This window comes from Brachyistius frenatus, unplaced genomic scaffold (assembly GCF_029030835.1).
Source record: "Brachyistius frenatus isolate BFR_SWC_R1_liver_20210118 unplaced genomic scaffold, ASM2903083v1 Contig_8, whole genome shotgun sequence".
NCBI classification, from domain to species: Eukaryota; Metazoa; Chordata; class Actinopteri; family Embiotocidae; genus Brachyistius; species Brachyistius frenatus.
In genome coordinates this window covers 7,233,345-7,253,988 of record NW_027210607.1, presented here as the reverse complement: position 1 = coordinate 7,253,988, position 20,644 = coordinate 7,233,345, and the positions used below count along the sequence as shown (strand labels likewise).

Here is a 20,644-nt window from a genome sequence, read left to right as displayed (position 1 = left end):
CCCGCTCCTCTTGTTTTTTCTAATTCAATGAGCCACGTTGTTGTCAAACGAGGCGGGTGCTTTATACGTCATCGCCTAAGACCTTGCTTGTCCCTCGTGTCCATGTCGTTACGTGGTCGTCTTTCAACCGAGCAGTGCGGCAAACACACCGAAAACCAGGGCTTGCGGAGTTAAAAGTGCGAATCGGGGATTAACTTGGGCGACGCCATGCCTCGGTACGAGCTGGCCCTGATCCTGAAGGCGATGCAGCGGCCGGAGACGGCGGCTGCACTCCGGCGCACGGTGGAGACTTTAATGGAGCGGGGCGCGGTGGTCCGAGACCTCGAGAACCTGGGAGAGAGGCTGCTGCCCTACAAGATCACCAAACACAACCAGAAGCACAACCGAGGGACGTACTTTCTGCTCGATTTCCACGCAGCTCCCGGTGTCCTCACCGGCCTCCTGGATCACCTGCACCGGGACGTGGACGTGGTGAGGCCCACCGTCCTGAAGAAAGACGCCCAGGTCCCCGGCACCAGCTGCTGCGGCCCCCAACAGTGACTGAACGCGTAATCGATCCGTTCATTATTTATTTTTTTTTTTTTTATTAAAATGTCAAGCGCAAAAAAACCAGGTGTGTATCATAGTTTAATGTGAACCTAAAAGTGATGCAAAAAGCTAGAGAAAGCATGTAAAACCAAGAAGATCAAACAAATCATTACATTTTGTGAAGATATCGATGTGAGGAGATTTGGTGTTTGCGTTACGGCTGTGTATTGGCAAGAATCCGGCGATACGATGTCTCATGACACGTTCAATATATACCGATTATCGGCCTGGCCGATATTTAGCGTTGGTTTTTTTTTCTTTCGAATATCGGTATTATTATTTTTTAATTCAATCGCAGATTGACAGATAATAGTTTATCGGTGTCGGCCTTGAAAAAGCCTTATCGGTCGATCCCTAATTCAATAAATGGTGATACTGTCAGCAAAATAATATTTGGGGATTTCAACAAAAAAAAAAATCTGAATTTGAATATAAATGTTGTGTCATTTCACATTGTTAGGTTGAATTGAAAAACTCAAATGGGTGAAGAATGATTACAGCACTGCTCTAAGAGTCTAGACAGGTTTAAACAGTACAAAATGAACCACTGACTTTTTGTGTAAATTGCTAATAATAAAAAAAAATCAATAGTGTTTTTGTGAGTCAACACAATATCACCAAACATCATAATACTCAAGTGTATCAGTATTTTTTTGCACTCTGAGTTTGTATAAATTCACTGATAAAAGGAAGAGTAATGAGCTCATTAACCAGAAGAAATGCATTGAAAGGACTTAAATCCAAACCCCTTTTATATGTTTATTTTTTTCTTGGCAGCTTTTTCCCCTCAAATGTAAAGGTAAGATTTCTACTGACAAATAAATCAGTTTAATCTAAAAATCACGGAAATTGTTTAAATTCCATGTAAACACCTTCGATGAACTGTTAGTTAAATGCTACAACCATCAAATGACAAAAGCAATCCCCACATATATTCATAAATTTAAAAAAACACCAAATTAACCTTAAAGATAGTTTTATTGTCATATCGTGACAACTACAAAAAGGTGCATCAATACTGGAGATGGTTGACGGTGGCACGTAGTGGACCCAAAGAGTGTTCAAAATACACTCTTGTAATCCGTCATCTGCTTAATGCAAGTTAGCTCTTGCACATCGTGACCATATACAACAGATCATAGTGCTTTTGAATGAGATTGCCTGTTTGTAGGTAACAAAAGTGAACAAATGTTAATAAATCTATTAAGGAGACACAGAAGCTGTTACAGTTTCCTTGTCCCGACGATCATTAATCCTGACATACTCTTGTGCTGAAGAAAGATTCGACAAGATGACAGAGCAAAAACACGAATCGGGTCAGACGCATTTCAGCACAGAGTCACAAGGGGGAACTCAGTCGCCGCACTGATAACAGGAGCCACAGAAATGGAAATCCAAGTGCTAACATTCAAACGATAAAACTGCACACACTGATGTTAGAGGTTGTTTTTTTATGTTTATATATTTGCCAAGGCAGATAATATTAGTTTAAATTTAGCTTATCCCTGTATGTATCAATATAAGCAAATCAACAGAAATGCCAAAAACATGTTTATTTATATAAAGTCTATTGTTTGATTTAGAAATTATTGTAGGTTTTTTTTCATTATTTTTTGTCTTATTTTCAGGTGATACCATTAAAACAGTGTATCTGACATGGGATCATATGACGCTATAATACAACATTTCCAGTTTTGATTGAAACACAATCTCATTAGCTTATTTTTCTTTGAGCTAATCCTTTAATCAAAAGCAGCTGAAGCTGTTTCTATTAAAAGTTGTGCTTCCCCACATGCTGCTCTCTGAGATATAGTGTGACTTTACAGCAGTTTACTCCACCTGGATCTGTATGAGGAGTTTCTTACACTACATATCTTCTTACCTTGTGGGTATTTATCAGAGATGTTATTGAAGATAAGCAGCTGATGCATTGTTATTGGAGTTTAAAATTTAAAAAAAAAAAATCTCAAATATGAATTGAAATAACTTTAGTGAAGGTGTTGGTGTTGGTTCACTGAACATTTGATGTGGTGTGCACATTTAAACACTGGATCCCAACGCCGTTCCAACAGTGTATTTTGGTGGTTCAGATAAATATCAAATCAAATGTCAGCATTAACAAATCGCTGACTGAGTAAGTAGATAAGATGGTGTGGTCAGGTCTCTTCAACTTGTGATTTAACATTGATGTTAGTTTTGAATGCAAATATTCAGTATCAGTCAGGCTCTAAATTTCTGTCAGTGCAACCTTACAATGACTTCACAGAAGTGCGTCCTTTTCCTTGTTTTTATGGAGATCGAGGTGTGCTGACTGTGTTGTAACTTAACCACATGTAATGTGTATTCCTTTTGTTTTACAGGTTTCCACAGCTCATATCCAGAAGATGTACAGTGCGATGCTTCCCCCTTTTTATCTTTTACGTGACTGCCCGCCTGTATTCGGATGCAAAGTGTAATAATAAACTACTTTTTTCTTATTTGCAAGTTGTTTTTTTTATTTCACTTCTTGTGTGCCACATGTTGATATGTCATGTGATGTCAATTTCAGTTCCTCTTTTCATTCCATTTGTAGATTTGGTCTCTGCAGATCTTTGAGTTTAGTTTAGCCATCCAGATTTGACCCATCCAACAATGATACTGCCGGTAATCTTCCAATATTTGAGGACTTGTCCCTTGTCAGATTCAATTTAACAAGCAAGCATGATTTTGTAATAGATCCAATGTCTTTTCAGGAACTTTCTTAGGCTTGTTGAGCTTTATTAGTTGGCGAGATGTAGGTTAGAGCTTAATCAACCTTTTGGTTGGCCAGCCTTAATTCCCACATACTGTAATCCACACCACGCATTTAAATTAACAGTTTTGATTTAGTGTTCAGAAAATACAATTTAATGATGTCTTTTTTACTTATATACCAAGAAGACTTAAAAGTGATATTTAAACAGCCAGCACTGGACTGCGAGGGTTTAGTAGAGAAACATACCCCAAATATCTCTAACCACTGTAGAAGTAACAAATTGGTTAAGAAGGCCGGCTCCATCATCGGCTACAAACCGGACAGCCTGGAAAAGGTGGTGGAGAGGAGGACGCTGAACAAACTATTATCCATATTGGATAATCCTGACCACCCTCTCCACCACCTGCTGCAGGGACAGCGGAGCACTTTCTCCAAAAGACTCCTCCAGCTCCGCTGTCACAAGGACAGATGCAGGAGATCATTCCTGATACAGGAGATCGTTCCTGATACAGGAGATCATTCCTGATACAGGAGATCATTCCAGATACAGGAGATCATTCCTGATACAGGAGATCATTCCTGATACAGTAGATCATTCCAGATACAGGAGATCGTTCCTGATACAGGAGATCGTTCCTGATACAGGAGATCGTTCCTGATACAGGAGATCATTCCTGCAGGAGATCATTCCTGATACAGGAGATCATAGAGACTGTACAATAACTCACCTCTGGCTAAATCCATCACACAACAATAACACTGCTGACTGTGTTTCTTGGTTGTTTGTATATAATATATATAGATATATACTGTACTGTATATACTGTGCATTTTATATTTTATATTTTTTACTGCTATTTTATTGCTTTTCTATTATTCTATTATTATCTTATTGCTTCCTCTACGCTGCTGTAGGGAAAAAAAAAAAAAATTCCCCTCTGGGATTAATAAAGTAACTAAATAATTAAAATCTCAGGAAGTATCAGGCTTAATAATTAGACACGGGCGTGTTTTGGAAATCCGGCAAGTCTTATTGATCTCTGAACGATCACATCAGACGCACCACATCAGTTCATCATGGGGCGGAGGGGGGCGGGGCTGAGGAAGAGAGTCACGTGTGTTCGGCGGTCAGCTGACAGGGATCCGTCATAAAGGCAGCGACACGCCTCCTGTCTGCATTGCAGTGCTCCGCCGCTCCCCGCCTTGAACCCGCTTTCACCGACGAGCACAAACAAAACAAGCGGAGTCATGCTGCTCCTCACTCTGCTGTTCGTCTCTTCAGGTAACGAACACCGTGTTGTTGTTGTTGTTGTTGTTGTGAGGTGACGTGATTCCGACGGTCGTCGGTGCAGGATTTAAAAACAACAAAAAAGCTCGTTGTGTAACTAAAAGTGCGTTTTGTTTTTTTTCCAGCGTCAGGAGGCGGAAGCGCGTCAAGCGGCGTTAGCTTTGGTAAACACGTTGTCTTAAAGGGCTGCCGCCGGGTGTTATCAAAGAGAAATTAAACTTCATTCTGCTTATTCTCGACAGCGTTGGACTGATTTATGAACCCGCGTGTGTCCGCTGAGGTTTACTGTTGTCGACGGCTCGGCGAGCGGTAGCCTGCCAGCTAACCCGAGTTAGCTGACTTTGCTAACTCAACGTTAGTTTACATCAATCCGAGACGATCTTTTTGTTTTTAAAACGCGTAGAAACATCACGACGAAGCTCAGTGGACCCAACATGACGTTTTAAAGATCGTTTACTCCGGGACGGGTTCATGTTTTTACAGCCGGCAGGTGTCTTTTTAGTTATTTATTTATTTTTTCTTTCTGTTTCGACCTGGTTAAGTTTTTTGTTTGTTTTCAGATAAACGTCATATCTGTTAAAACAAGAAACTTTCACCAAACTGTTGGTACTTTAAAAATAAATCAAATAAAATGTACTTTTTTTTTGTTTTTTTTGTTTGTTCTGTAAAACCACCTTTTGTCTCCGTGTGTTTTTAATCTTTAATGTTCAAACAAACAACCTGTTTACACTGAAACATCTGGAACATCTGGAGCATGAATCCGAACTGAAGGTCATTTAGTCATTTCTTTATCGGGACAAATACCGATCAGTCCACAAATGTGTCCTTTGAGTATCTCGTGCTCGTCTCGTGCTCGTCTCCACGTTGACCTTTGGTTAAATGAATGTTTGGTTCCTGCGTGTATTTGTTTGTAGTTTGCGGTTCGTCCACTGAAGTGTCTCCACGGTGCGCTGATGTTGGACAAAGTGATCCGAGTCCTGTTTAAAAGTCGCGTCACGTGATGTTGATCACTGGCGTCATGATGAGTTTTCGGTTTTAAGGATCGCAGCCGGAGAAAGTGAGCCAGACACCGGGCTTTTCTTTTTGTTTTTGTTTGTTGACTTCCTGTAAAACTTTACTTTTCATTGGCCCACCTGCATGAGCAGCTTGTTGTTTTTTTTTCTGTCTGACTGCTCATGTGACTGGAGAGGAGGGTGGGACTTGCACTGTCTTGATTGAAGGTTTGTCCCGCGGCCTGGCCTGCGTGGACAAACCTTGGCTGGTATCACCAAAGTCCACTAGGGGTAACAGTTGCATCCCAAACAGTATTATCCAGGGTCAACTTTTCCTTTTATGTCCTTGCTCTACTAACAGCTTATCAAAATGTAGTTTTTCCTGAGATGTGCAGATAATCTGTATCAATCTCTTTTTTTTTTTTCCTTCTCCTTCTCTCAAGCGGTATTTAAGAGATTAACAGAAAAACAGGAAACATTGCTGCAGACTGTTGGGTGCTTTCTCACATCACTTTTTCCACTTCACTACATTGATGAACTGAACAATAACCAAATATTTGCAGTGACCCATAGATGATATATGCATAATGCACCATTAACACCCGCTTCTGCATTTGTGATGCATATGTAAATAGTACGTTCCCCTTATTTCTCGTACTGCCTAATGACAGCCAAAAGGCTGTGTTTGTGGTTGTTGATGGTGCGAAAAATCATTTCAGATTCATGCTAATGCCATCTAGCAGCTCGAGATAATAGGATTTAGTCTGTTTTTTTTTTTTTTTAATATAATAGCCTATAAAACAGTAAGGCAAAAGTATTTACCCATAAGGCTCAGGGTGATTGAACTAGTTTTAGCTTCACAGAACGAGCCCACTGATTTGCTTGGCTCACTGCATTTTAGGTTAGATTAGGTAGTTACTTTATTCATCCCCGAGGGGAATTTTTTTTCTGTAGCAGCATACAGGAAGCACTAGATAATAATAGATAGGTGATTGAATCAGTTTTTGACTACCTGACAGATGTTTTACAAGTGAACTTCTTATTAAAATAACCTATTTTAAACTGGAAGGACGAGGCTGCAGTTATGTCACAAAATCGTATTTGACCCCAAATATGCGGTTTCAATACATTTGTTAACGTCACTACCGTAATTCAGATTTTTTTTTTATGGTCGTCATACCTGGTAGCTGCGAGGTAATAAACTCAGTTTGTATAACAAGAAATACAACACTACTTTGTCATCTAAAACATATTATGACTGTTAAATGAAAGTTGCATTTGACTTTTTGTCCTCCTTTTACAGAGCTGTTTTTTTTAACATTCAAACCTGCTGAGCCGCATCACAGTTGAAAGTAACACTCAAGAACGTCCTTCTGGTTTTGAGGAAGTCGGCCTTGAATTCTCCCATTCGGCCTTCCTTGAATTCATCATGCAGATTGAATTAAAGCTATAACCCGTGCTTTTACCGAAACTATCCTCAGCAGAAATTAAAGATAATTTCTCTGTGCTTGTAAATAATCTACCCTCTAGATGATTTGTGGAAATATAAAAAAATTATCTTATCAGTTCCAGAGGGATTGAGATCCTGTAAAAACCTGTTGTAGTTCCCCCTAAAGGAAGAAAATGGAACAAACATGTAATCGGAGTATTGAAGTGCCTTTCTCCCATTTAAGATTTAATGCCATATCCGGGAAAAAGTTTTTGTCAAGTGAATGTTTTCTGTTGTCAAGTGTTAAAAATAAATGAATAAATAAATAAATGAAATTTGACTTGTTTGTGTCCCTTACAGTTGCAGCAACTCCTCTGCTGGGCACTGAGCAGTGTGCTCGTGGCCCCCCCTACTGGTGTCAGAATGTAAAGACAGCCTCTCTGTGCGGCGCCGTGACTCACTGCCAGCAGAACGTCTGGAACAAACCTCAGATGGTCAGACTGATTTCATTTTCTCTGTTTGTTCTAACGATGACAAACTGCTCCTTTTTGCCTTTTTCTCTATTAAAATATATCAATAACATGCTCCCCTTAAAGTATGATGTATTTCTTATTTGTATTATGGAGTATTTCTGTACACTCTAGAAATGAGTAGGGCATCTTAATTTACACACCCAATTGTCTGGCTTTAGAAATCGGTGCCATGTGACCTTTGTAAAGAGGTGTTGATGGTGGTGGAGCAACTGCTGAAGGACAATGCTACCGAGGTAAGATTACAAAAATCTGTCTCTGTTAAGATCATCTTTTGATAAGTAATTTGAATTTCCTGCAACTATTGATCTCCGCATATCTCTGATTGCAGGCGGAGCTTCTTGGGTACCTGGAGAAGGCCTGCCAGCTCATCCCCGATAAAGGTTTGACTGCAGAATGCAAGGAAATGGTGGATCAATACTACCCCATTCTCATGGGAATCATCACTGGAGAATTGGTGAGCATCGGTCACCAGTTTGTGCAAGTCGTAGATGACTTGTAGTTTGAATAACAGTTTGCCAAAATAGCATTAGATTATGGCCGCCACAAGCTTTACATTTTAGAACCATACTCACTGGATGCTTTCAAATAAGCTGCAAATGTCTTTCCAAAGATCTTCTTTAATCTTGTTGGAGTTTGGGTTTGTCTGTCGGTTCATCATTCGCCTTCATCTAAGACTGTTCAGTAAATGGGCCCAACTGCCCTTTGGCGAAAAAAAGGAAACAACAGAAGTGTCTGTGTGAACATAGTGGAGCCAGCGGAAAAAGGGCTATTGATGGGGAAGTGAGTTGAAGTCTAAATGGGAACAGAGTAGTCATTGTGCAATACTAAACCCCATGACTAGGAGCATTTGGTGTAGTTGTTTGTCTCAACTGTCACCTGCTCCTTGGTAATAAAAGAGGCAATTCTTTACAGGCTATAATAACAAAACATTTGTTCTAATTAAGTATTTCTTTAGCTAATTTGACTGACGGTAATGCAGGTTTTAAAACTAGGAGTACGCAGGTTATTTTGTTGTGATTGCAGCCAGCATGTATAGAAGGCTTTTTTTTTTTTTTTTTAAGTAAGGTACTTGAGTAAAGGTAGTATACCAACATGCAGGTGATTGGTTAACATTGTTTTTTTTTTTTAATCTTTTATTTTAGGAGGATCCCGGTGTGGTGTGTGGAGCCATGGGGCTCTGTCAGTCTCAGCAGGTTGCCCTCGCTAAGGCCCAGGAGCAGCTCGTGTCCAATGAAATCCCTCAAATTGACCTTTCCCAGCCGGCATTTCCCTTCCTCCTCAACGTGCCCGGGCTCCTGTATCCTCAGGACAGCCCCAAGCAGGAGGCCCCGAAGGAGGTACGCTGATTAACCCCCCCCCCCTCCCGCAACCACATGAACAGCAATATGTTCTCCACCTGCTAATGAAGAGTATTGTCTACATTTGCCTGTAGGAAAATGATCTAGTGTGCGAGGACTGCACCAAGTTCATTACCGATGCTCAAGCAGAAGCGAGGGCCAACGCCTCGTACGTCAGCTCTCTTATCGAGAACATTGAGAACCAGTGTGACCTGTTGGGGCCGAGCTTGTCTGAAATGGTTAGTGTCCCATGTTAATGGCGACATTTTAACAAACACTTTCCTTGTCAAACAAAAATGAATCTCCCATCAAACACTGTATATTAACTGTATTTTACCTCATTGCAGTGCAAGCAGTACGTTGGCCAGTATGGTTCCCTTGTTGTTCAGGCGCTCATGACCATGGTGAGTCCTCTGACCCGCCCGCATGACCAGCTTTACTGAGTTCAAGAAAGCTCAGGGAAACCTATTGTTTGCATATTTAAGCCACATTGTACCTTGAATGGTCATTCTGCTCAATGACAAACCTAATGATCCCCTCTTAAAAACAAACTCCTATATATATATATATATAATTGATGTGTTTTGGTTGTGCTAAGCCCATATTTCGTCTTACAGCGCTACCCAGCCTGCTGACTTCAGTTTATTCACAGATTTACTTTGTTTTTCTTCCTACTTCCTTTTTGTCTTTTTCAACTGTGTTCCTTCTTTACTTTCCTCCTCTCCATTCATGTCATTCTGCTCTGTTTCCTCCCGCTCTGGGTTTTGTGCGCTGCTCTCCAGGAACAGGTAGGTCACTCTGTGTTTAACCCGTAGTTCTTGCTTCTTGTGCTGTCCACTGTCCCAGCGCTGCATACCTGACACTGTAGAGCTGCATGATTGGTGAACTAATTATAAGTGAGAATACTTTACCCGAAACACGCTGCTTGTTTGACTAATGACTTGACACTCGCGTACATGTGCCTGATGGAACTCTACAGAAAAGGACCCCATCAACTACTATCTTGCATCAACTGAGCATGCGGTCATTTATAGTGTGCTTGGATCTTGTAGCTTCGTTTACACCGGCAAGTCGGCGAAGTGATGCGCTGGCCTTTAATGACACCGAAATAGCTGTTTCTTCAACACTGGGACTGAGCTTGTTGGATGCACGAGTCGGCACTGCAGAAATAAACATTTTTGCCACGATGTGTGTGTGTGTGTGTTGCTGTGTTTGGAAACTGGTAAAGGAAAACTGCATTAGATGTTTTATTTTTTTTTATGGTTGCGTAGAAACGCCTGCACGGGCAGTAATGTTGTGGACTGGTATGCAGATTACAAGCACATGGTGTATGCTAACAACATGCCATGTGACAAGCTGTTTTTTTTTTTTTTTGGTCGCCATGCAACTTAAAGTAATTATCCGCCTCTGTCCTCAGCAACCCAAGGATATCTGCACTCACTTCGGCTTCTGCCCTGCTGCGAAGAAGTTTGTTCCCATGCTGAAGCTTCAGGCTGCCAAAGCTGTACCTGCTGTCGAAGCTGTACCTGCTGCCAAGCTTTTCCCTGCCACCAAGGTGGACTCTGCTAAGGTAAGTCATGGCGGGCAGACCCGAGTGCCGACTCTCATCAGTATTTGACATTGATAAACTATCTTGTCCAGGCTCGTGAAACCCCACCTTGTTGTGTTCCAGGCCATGGTGCGTGTCCGTGATTCCCCAACGTGTTCCATCTGTGAGTTTGTGATGAAAGAGTTGGAGGCAACGCTGCAGGATCAAACAACAGAGGTGGGATGTGTGTCACCGGATATATCCAGCATGGCCATTAGAAAAGGAGCTCCAAAACCGCTGCCAGCACTGTTATTGCGGTCAGCTCCGGTGTTTAAGCTGATCGGTGTCATGTTTTCAGGAGGCGGTTATTCAAGCCGTGGAGAAGGTGTGCACAATTCTGCCCTCCACTCTGTCGGCCCAGTGCAAGGACCTGATCGAGACATACGGCCAGGCCATCATCGATCTGCTGGTGCAGCAGGCCGACCCCAAGACCGTCTGCAAAGTGTTGGGACTGTGCAATGACGCCAGCCGTACATATGTCCGTAAGTACTCGCTCGTCAAAGCACACCGAAACCGAGTGCGTTTAAACGTCAACAAGAAAGCTGAAGATGGATCACGCAGGAAGTGAAAGTACAGTATGTTACTGTAGAGATGTTTGGCTCAAACCGTACTGATATGCTCAGGGTTTTTTTGTTTTGTTTTCTCCTCTGTAATAAACACTATCCTGTTTGGGGAACTTTAATGCCAGACTGCAACATAGTTGGCCGTGTTTAAACTAATCACAGCTTTTAATTCTGTCAAATTCGGCTCCGTTCTCTTCATTTTATTTTTTTTCCTGTCCGATCAGAATATTCCGCGTTGGGTGTTAACATCTGTTTTAACGGGGATTATAATCCAACCTCTCTTCACAGCTGCACTCGACCAGCAGCGCTTCAAAGCCGGCGGCTTCTGTGAAGTGTGCAAGATGGCTGTGAATTACATCGACGGCATTCTGGAGAAAAATGCTACCGAGGCTGAGATCGAGGAGGCTGTGAGGAAAGTCTGCAGCTTCCTGCCCTCCTCTTACCAAAGCGAGGTGAGTTGCTGCATTTCCTTCCACTGTCTTTGAGTTTTACCTGCGCTGTACCTCAACCTCGGTGTATCTGTGCCAACAGTGTGATCAGTTGATTGAACAGTATGAGCCAGTGCTCATCCAACTGCTGCTCCAGATGCTCGACCCAGACTTTGTGTGCATGGTGAGGAGGGAATTATTTATTCCGAAATGATTTATAGATCAAATGTTATTTTTTTTATGAATTAACTTGGTGAACTTCATTGTTAAAAAATGTTTTGAATTTTTGGATTCCGTTCCGTTTGAAGAGTATACTACATCGGATTTTACAGCTAATGGCAACATTTAATATTAATGTTCTTTTTTTTTTTTTTTTAAATGCAATTTTTTTGCTGAGGCACAGTAAATGGGAGCTTCGGCTTACACCGCAGGCCCGCGGCCCGGTTTAGTGTCTCAGGTGTGTTCCTATGTTTGTGTAACAGAAAATGGGAGCCTGCCCTGAAGCGGTGCGCAGGCTGCTGGGATCCGAGCAGTGCAGCTGGGGACCTGCTTTCTGGTGCAAGAACATGGAGACAGCGACTCGGTGCAATGTGAGTAGTGAAGCTGTATATTATCACCCCCAAAAAAATGCGTCGCCAGAATGATATCCCTGAGCCTGCAGCGGGAATACGAGTTCGCTTTAACGCTATGACTCTAGTGACAAAGCAACAAACACAACTGCATTACGTATGACATCTACCGCTATAACATGTCTTGTGTAAACTCTTTGCAGGTTTGCTTTGAGCAGCCTGTCTAACCTCCTTGTTTGTGTCTTTTCAGGCGGTGGCTCACTGCACACGCCACGTGTGGGTATAAGAGGAAGACGAGCACACACTGGCCTGCAGGGAATTTAAAAAGAAAAGATACTCTAGTGCTGCTTCCCACTGTTCATTTTTTTTGTCACGTTTTCTTTTAATTAGATTTAAATGAATGCGATATATGTTTAAATTAACTTTGATATTTTTAATGATGTTTTGGTGGAAAGGGACTGGACACTTTTTTTTTTTTTCCAAGGGGTGGGCTGAGGGGTCGGGTTTTTGGGAAGGGGAGCAAGTGATTACACGTATGGTGGCCTGATACCGCTTCAGAGCAGGCGTCGCCAAGCTTCACTGTCTGGCTTTGCAGATTTGCATCGTTTGAGTTGTACTTCGCTATTGTTGGCCGAGTGTGGTGAAAGTAGAACACAAATTTCAGTTTGACATTTTGCATCGTGTTGACGAAGCATTTCATGGCTGCTATTCGGCAAGATCTGCTTCCCAGACAGGAAAGATAATTCAGTGTGTTATTTACTGGCATTTCTTTTACCAGTATGTTTGGTCCTCGAGCAAATTTATATTTTGTAGACAGATGTTGGTTTTCTTGTTTTTATGACCGGTGTGGAGGAAATTAGTCTGATTGTACCTCCCACTCGCCTCCCATTGTTTGCACTCTTCCTGCTGTTTGTAGACATGTTTCTAATGTACACAAAACATCTCAAATTCAAATGTCTGCTTCAAACCCTGGGCCATTTAATCTGTAAACTTTTTTTTTTTTTTTTAACAATTAAAATGATCCCAAATCCACTCTGTTTCTTTTTTTCTTTCCCATTTTCTGTAAACTGAATTTAGCTTATCATAAAAAACCTTCTGGCTTTCTAGATTAATTTCTGCAAAGAGGGATTGGTTTTAGTACATTTAAGATTAAGTAGCTGCCTCAGATATATATATTTTTTTTTTTTTTATAAAACAAAGCATTTTAAAGTGTCTTGTGAAATAGTACATTATTTGTCAAAGTAACGTTACAAAAAAAAACTTGGCACATACTTTGGATTCTTAAAAAAACAAAATGTTCGCTATGCAGACAACAGCTTGTAAATTTATGTATTTTTTGTTGTATTTTCTTCAGTTTATCAAGATTAATCACGTTCAATTTCAATATTCACCACATGTTCAATGATATCCATGTTTTCCCACCCGTATCAGTCAAGATATAATGCTTCTTTACAAACTGCATATTTTATTAAAGTTGAACTAAAATAAAAAAAAAAGGAGAAACCCTCTAACGAAAATGTATTAAGACCCCAAAATGTCATTTTTAAATCCAACTAATTTATGCTGAACGGCCGTTCGGCCATATGAAATAATGTATAAAGTACCATTAAGGTTTTGTTGTATAATGAGGTGTCCCTTATGGACCGCACCTATTGCGAATGTAGCTTCATCACAACAATGTAAACATGACATTCATGTGAGGTAAAAACAGTTAAGACATGTTGGTCGAGTAAAAATTAAACGCTTATTGGCACTTTCCCTCATAACAAGACAGCCGGCTGTACTGGTGCACTTTGCAGCCCAGTGTTTTGAAGTTCTGGTACATTGTCCATCATGGACAAATCCTGCCATTCACTGCACTGAATGTTCACAAGGTGTTTGTTCAGTGGCAGACAGGAAGTCTTAGCCCACAGGCCACACGGCCGTTCAACTCCTCCCAGCATTGGTGGAGTGAATTGGACTTCACACAAGCATTCTGTCATGAATGAGGCTGCTGGACTGTCAGTTAGAGCCTTACGAACAATTTGTCTTTGTTTATAAAATACCTTACATTTTCATATTCTTCCCATCCGTCAGCGCGCCTTGCACTGACCCTAATGTCTTGCTTTTTACCAACGTACATGACTAGGTTATTTGTCAACAGCCTGATCAGATAGAGTGCACGATAAGCACAGAGAATGCAGATCCAACAGCCAGTCCGAGGGTGAGGAAGAAAGACATGACCACTCCAGTGGCCTCTGCCAGCTCCCGAGGTACCACCTTTGGACCGTAGATCATTGGCAGCGTGCCGAGGTAGCCATTAGAGAGACCCAGCAGGCAGTTAAAGACCACAGGGTACACATCATGGTCAAACAGTACTGTATGGAGGTGATCCCTCGGCTGGTAGTTGCAGAACATGATAAGTGGCACCATGATGGACCGACACAGCACCAGTGCAGGCAGGACTCGACTGGTGGGACCAGGGACCTGCAGCCAGGCTGTGGCCTGCCTGCCGCAGAAGTCTGCTACGTTGTACAGGAAGAAACTGGTGAGGGGGACAAAGTAAGTGGTTGTCCAGGGGCTGCCGCTGTCTTTGTGGACAGACTGGATCCCTGAGGACACTGCAGGAAACACCATGATGGAGACGAAGAAGACATAGAAGACACTCATGCCGAGCACCCACGTCTTCTTAAGAATAGGCTGCAGTGGTGGGACTGAGCTCACAGCAGAGCCTTCAGTGTCAGTGAGCTCTCCTGGATTGGTGCATGTTGCTGCCAGCATGTAGTGTCTAGAGTGGAGAGAAGAGAAGACGTGTTGGACCTGTCCCCTAAACTCATCTCTTTATTAGATTGTCACATTGCCCTCTTCAAGGGCACGTTGTACTTTAAAATACTTTAATTTAATTAGTCCAAGTGTGTTTCAAGCATTAAATAAATAAAAAAACTAGAATGATCTGTTTTGTTATGGGCATTGCTCCTCACTTAAATAAGATAATAGGAAAGTTATATTGCGCAGGCAGAATAGCTGTTTGGGAAATGTGTTACAAACATTTAATAGTAATTTAAACCCACTGTGAAAGATTTGAATGTTGAACGTGGGCACCCTCTGCTGGAAATATCAAGGATGACACTGGCAGATAACGCACACTGCTAAACTTTATGTGATCTATAGTATCCAGATTCAGATAAAACAAAATTACACATGACAGGTGAAGATGTTCTAACCACCTACAATTATAAATTAAAATGCATGTTTGAGATACTGACCTCGAATATGCCAACTTGGGCAACAGCAAGTACGTGATGATGCAGAGTAGGATGAAGACATCGGCTGTCAGGAAATAGGCCAGCGCGCTGTCCGTCACATCCTTAGCCACGGCGAGGTCCACGATTGATGCGACTGCGCTCAGCGTGCCTCCCATAGCCTGACCTGAGCCCAAACAAATTCAAAAGATTTACTCACAGTATGTCAGGCAACAAAACAACACACCACAATCTAATCACCTCTTTACATCAGATATAACTATAAATCCATCTTTTGCATTTATTAGCAAGTGTAGAAGGAGATGGGAGGAAGAAAGGTCCCTCGGACGTGATCTATTAATGTCTTTATTTTACGGTCACGGTCTTAAACTAACAGCCGACCTGGATACCTAGTGAGCGCCTCCATTTTATAGCTGCTTATTCCTGTAGGTGTTTTGTTGTGTGCGCCGGCCAAGTGGCGGAATTATGACCAATTATATTTAATAGCTCACTAATTAAACACAATAATTCTTAAAAAAAAAAAAAAAAAAAAAGAAATGCATTCAACTACGGGATTAAAGATCTAAAATATTTTCAACAACATCAGGGTGAATTCATTAATGTACATGGTTATATTTGAACAATATATCTTGGTTGATAAATATTCAAGATTGACAGGTCATTAAACTCGTCAGAAAATGTAATTGTTCACTGGTACGGTATAAATGCTACAAAGACAATTGTGTCAACAAGAGACATCCCCTGACATGGATTAAGACTCGACCTGATATGAGGGCCTGGGAGATCCTCATGGGGAAACGCCCGCTGATCCCAAACACGCTGCCTGAGAAGAGGTTGGAAGCTCCGCTGACGACCGCCACGCTGGCCAGAGTGCCGACGAAGAACTCCAGTCTGCTGTCCGACACGTCCACCTTCACCAGCACCGTGGTCACCACGAACACCAACAGGATCACAACCAGAGAACACAGGATTCGCACGTTGGGAGACAACCTGTCAACACACACACACACACACACACACACACACACACACACACACACACACACACACACACACACACACACACACACACACACACACACACACACACACACACACACACACACACACACATTCCGGTCTGGTCTACAACATACTGCAAACATGCATACAATGCTGACTTTGTCCGTGCAAATGCGAGACTGTAAGTTTTGAATTATCAACAATAGTGATAAACATAATCAAACAAAGTGAAGAGAGTGTAAAGAGACACGCTGGTTTAAAGTCCTGACGTAAATTCGATTACTGAAACTTCAGGTCTGCCAGAACCAAGATGGAACAAATGGAACATCGTATCATCTGGACATCCAGGGACAAAACGACAAGTTCACACAACGTAGTGTGTGTGCGTGTGTGTGTGTGCAGGAATAAACCTGTTAACAAGGACGTAGTTGAGAATCAGACACAGTACAGAGGGCACCGTGGAGGCGATGGTCAGGTAACTTTCAAAGTAATCCTGTGAAGACAAAAAGAAAAGAGTTCAAGGATTCAATTAATTAAAAGAGCAGACAGTCCTCAACTCGCATCGTGTCTTCAGACAGTCTTTCCTTATTGTGTACGACTCCAACATGAATTTGTTATTACATCCCATCAGCATGTATTTTTTTTCTAATTTAAGCTACAGGCAGAATAGCTAACCTTTACGTCTCTCCCGGCGGAAAATTACACATTTTAGTGGTGTAGCGAGTGGGCGTGGCCAAATGGCTCGGTACCGCCCCCTAAACTGATGACCTAAACTGAAATGTCGTGGGTTTGATTCCCGCTTGTGACATGCATCTCACGTCCAAAAATAAGTCATGCATGTCGTCTGAAATAAAAAACAAAAAGTAACACCATAACATGTTGTCCGGACGATACAAAAAAGTCAGACTATGTTGTCGAAAATAATACGACATGCTCTAGTATAACTTTTATTCATATTTTTAACAACACCTGTCACGCATGTCTCCAGCAGCAATCGAACCAGTGACCTTCTCACCGAGAGGCACCCGCATGAACCACTACGCCACTGTACCTGTGATAGTATGGTTTTCTTGTATGATTTTGAGGACATGCTACAGTATGACTATTCTTCAGTTTTTGGACGACGTGCAATAGTATGGCATTTTTTGAACCTGACATGCATGTCTCGAGCTGCAATCGAATCAATGACCTTCCCACCGTGAGGCACCATCGCTAACCGCTACGCCATTGTGCCCGCGATACTGTGACTTTCTTTTGAGGACTTTTTTTTTTCATATTTCGGACGACATGCCACAGAATGACTTTTTTTTTTTTCATTTTTTGAAGCATACCCCGACCCGCCCGCTCCCCGACGTGCAGCATGCGAGGGCCCGCATATCGCTGCTTGCAGTTTTAATGTGGTTTCATTCCTTTACTTTATCTGATGTTGTGTGTTCCTTGCGGTTGACTGCACATTTTACCTTCCTCTGTGACGCTCTTGTCAGTTCAGGTTTTTGAAACGAATGAATAAATTCCACATCGTTCAGAAACAGATCTGCTCGACCACCTACACTCTGCTCCCCGCTGCTTTCATCTCGGCTGCCCTCGACAGGCGTTTTGGCATGTCGAATTGTATTATTGTGTAGCAAAGGATTTCTTTGAGATGCGAGAGGACACTCAGTCCTACCATCTGTCACAGGATCATCACAGTTCCACGTCAGAAGCGTGCAGGATGGCACAAATGAGCATCTTCCGCTGCATGCACGCGCGCGCGCGCGCACGCACACACACACACACACACACACACACACACACACACACACACACACACACACACACACACACACACACACACACACACACACACACACACACACTGAACACAGTGCAGCTGTATTCGGTAGCCGTGGTACTCACACTGAGGTCTGAGCGTTGCTCCTCATCGCCACTTTGATGAGTGTTGTTGCTAAGTTTGTAGAGCCAGTAGTGTTTGGCTGTGATGAAGAAGTTCCAGGGCAGCAGGGAGCCGATGCCCATGAGAAAAAAGATGATGTACACCAAACAGTAGGAGTCCTCTGGACTGTAGCGAACAGCCAGAGGTGCTGAGGAATGTTTGGGCAGAAGGTGTGCAGAGGGACCATGGTCTTCCCCCTCCTCATCGTCAGATACGCTGTGGTTTCCGAGTGCATTTGGATGATAGGATGAGTTGAGACTGGGCTGCACAGGTTCTGTGTTGTCCATGTTCACAGGCAGGATTCAGGATTCTCGCAAAATAAAGAAGAAGGCGAGGCTTGAGGCAGGAAGTGTTAACCAAAAAGCTGTAAAGGAGAAGAAGAAGAAGAAGAATATGAGTTAAAAAAAAAAAAAAAGATAACAGTGAAATAATAATGTTGTTGCAATGAGTGGGACTTAGATTAGGCTTACTTTTACATGTGCTTGTCCACAAAGGAAAAGACTGATTGTATTTGTTGGGAAGCCATCGTCTGGAGATGTTTCTGATCAGTCCAGGGATGCAGACTCTGTGATGCTGCTGTAAAGGAGGCATACAATATTTTATGCCTGTCATCTTCCACATTTATCTCTTTGTAATGTGTAAATAAACATTTAATAGAGAGCCGAAGGGAAGATGCTGTAGTCGTGGTCGTTGATGTTTAGTATGAAACACTACAACATTTAACAACGCCTCCTCGTCATGATTTTGATGTGGAATGTCACAGGAACATATCGTCCTCTTCTCACCGTACCACCGCTACACCAATGACATCGATTGGGGCCCTGGCATCATTACGGTTTGGCAGAAGCGTGTGAATGTGAAACCACAAATGCTACAAATAATGATTATTTTCATTGTCAACCAACGAGTCAATTATTTCATTAACAAATCAATTAGCCGTTTAGGCTTTTAAAATATCATAAAATGCTGAAGGTACAGCCTAAAATGTTTTGTGTTTTCCCAGACCAGCAGTCCACAACCAAAAGATATTCTGTTTATTATCGTGGAGGACTAAAGAAAGAAGAAAATTTAAAAAGCTACAATCAGAGAATTTTTAGTACGTTTGCCATTAAAAATCACTCAAATATATAATCAATCATCAAAATAGCTGATCATTGCAGCTCCAGATTTACTGCTCTCCCACAACAACAATCAGGCCTTGACTTCGAGTAACTGGAGTCTTGGCAATTCACACACACACACACACACACACACACACACACACACACACACACACACACACACACACACACACACACACACACACACACACACATCAAACAACTTAGCATTTGTTAAACCTCTTGGTTCAGGGCATGTGACTCATTTTGTTTGACTGACTTTCAGCAAACACTAGAATTGTGTCTCATGTCTCCATGTGTTCTGCAAACAACATCACATGAAAAATTATTAAAAAAAAAAATATATATATATATATATATATACTAGGAGAGACAGAAGAAAACACGGTTTTCACTACCACCACTTTCCTGAGATGTCATCACCACTTGGACGATTTAAGGAGGCTGAAGGAAAGCTGACAGGACACCACAAAGCTGACTTTGCATCCTAAAGCATGATGTGTGCAACTAATGAGGAACTAGTATTCGCATGATGCTTACGCAAGAAAAATCATCATGATTTCAAAATCAATCTTGAATCAAAATCAAAAATCAACTAACACGCCTCAGACAACACGGAGCTGTTTCTTTCCAGAAAGTATGTTTTCAGGTGCAACAATTTTCACTATTTTTTTTTTTTTTGCTCATTTATTCAGTCCCTTCTGTCGCGATCTTCATTGTTGTTTTATTTGTGCAGTGTGGACACAGTAAACAGCCCAACACCTAAATTAACATGAGCGGCTGCCTAAGCGGGTATCGGTCCTGAACACGTATGTAACAACGTCGCTCCCTCATGTTGGGCTCATTAAATGAAATGTAAAATAAAACAAACGTACCTCACTGCTGCAGACAACTTCGTTGTTGCTTCTGTGTTTAATTGAAGTGAAGCGCCGACACACAAATCCATTTCAGATAAAAAAAACAAAAAACCAACTTCGTTTCTGGTCAGCTGACTAACTGTGACTCAAGTCTAGTAATAACGTCAACACTTCCGGTTTGAACCCTTCAGATGTAAAGCCTATACTATTATTATATTGTTATCGACACGACCCTCACCAGACTTAATTAAATGTGATTGTATTTAAATAACTCTTACATGTCTACAAACTCTTATTTGAGAAATATTCATAAAATGAAATGAAGTCTTAAAAGAGAAAAAGTCTTGTGATTTATTTCGGTCAACAGAAGCACATTCCGGAAGTTGTGTTGTTACTATTTGGAACTTTACTGACATAAAATAAGCAGTTTCCGGTCTAGC

At 41.8% G+C, this 20,644-nt stretch overlaps 3 protein-coding genes across 5 annotated transcripts; 2 read left to right on the top strand and 1 right to left on the bottom strand.

The window, feature by feature from the left end:
• The first annotated feature begins 94 nt into the window (after positions 1 to 94).
• mrps6 (mitochondrial ribosomal protein S6) lies at positions 95 to 3,065 on the top strand. Of its 2 annotated transcripts, none has more exons than XR_011310576.1 (2): positions 95 to 613; positions 2,949 to 3,065. XR_011310576.1 is itself a non-coding variant. In XM_069690168.1 (2 exons), exon 1 carries the CDS (start codon positions 208 to 210, stop codon positions 538 to 540), a length of 333 nt encoding a protein of 110 aa, XP_069546269.1. In that variant the 5' UTR covers positions 95 to 207; the 3' UTR covers positions 541 to 548; positions 2,949 to 3,065. The 2 variants fall into 2 exon arrangements, 1 of the variants encoding a protein (XP_069546269.1); XM_069690168.1 differs by having other exon boundaries at positions 95 to 548.
• A 1,430-nt stretch (positions 3,066 to 4,495) lies between these two features.
• On the top strand, positions 4,496 to 13,081 carry psap (prosaposin). The gene is made up of 14 exons (XM_069690158.1): positions 4,496 to 4,604; positions 7,392 to 7,525; positions 7,723 to 7,797; positions 7,893 to 8,018; positions 8,707 to 8,901; positions 8,997 to 9,140; positions 9,249 to 9,305; positions 10,319 to 10,471; positions 10,574 to 10,666; positions 10,788 to 10,971; positions 11,341 to 11,504; positions 11,584 to 11,664; positions 11,963 to 12,070; positions 12,300 to 13,081. The coding sequence occupies exons 1-14, from the start codon at positions 4,571 to 4,573 to the stop codon at positions 12,333 to 12,335; spliced, it is 1,584 nt and encodes a 527-aa protein (XP_069546259.1). The 5' UTR covers positions 4,496 to 4,570; the 3' UTR covers positions 12,336 to 13,081.
• slc29a3 (solute carrier family 29 member 3) lies at positions 12,462 to 20,305 on the bottom strand. 2 transcript variants are annotated; one of them, XM_069690159.1, is made up of 7 exons: positions 20,223 to 20,305; positions 18,697 to 18,802; positions 18,190 to 18,590; positions 16,704 to 16,786; positions 16,055 to 16,281; positions 15,295 to 15,457; positions 12,462 to 14,816 (listed from the first exon to the last, which is right to left on the bottom strand). In XM_069690159.1, the coding sequence occupies exons 3-7, from the start codon at positions 18,511 to 18,513 to the stop codon at positions 14,198 to 14,200; spliced, it is 1,416 nt and encodes a 471-aa protein (XP_069546260.1). In that variant the 5' UTR covers positions 18,514 to 18,590; positions 18,697 to 18,802; positions 20,223 to 20,305; the 3' UTR covers positions 12,462 to 14,197. The 2 variants fall into 2 exon arrangements, with proteins under 2 accessions (XP_069546260.1, XP_069546263.1); XM_069690162.1 differs by having other exon boundaries at positions 18,697 to 18,799.
• Between the last annotated feature and the right edge of the window lie 339 nt (positions 20,306 to 20,644).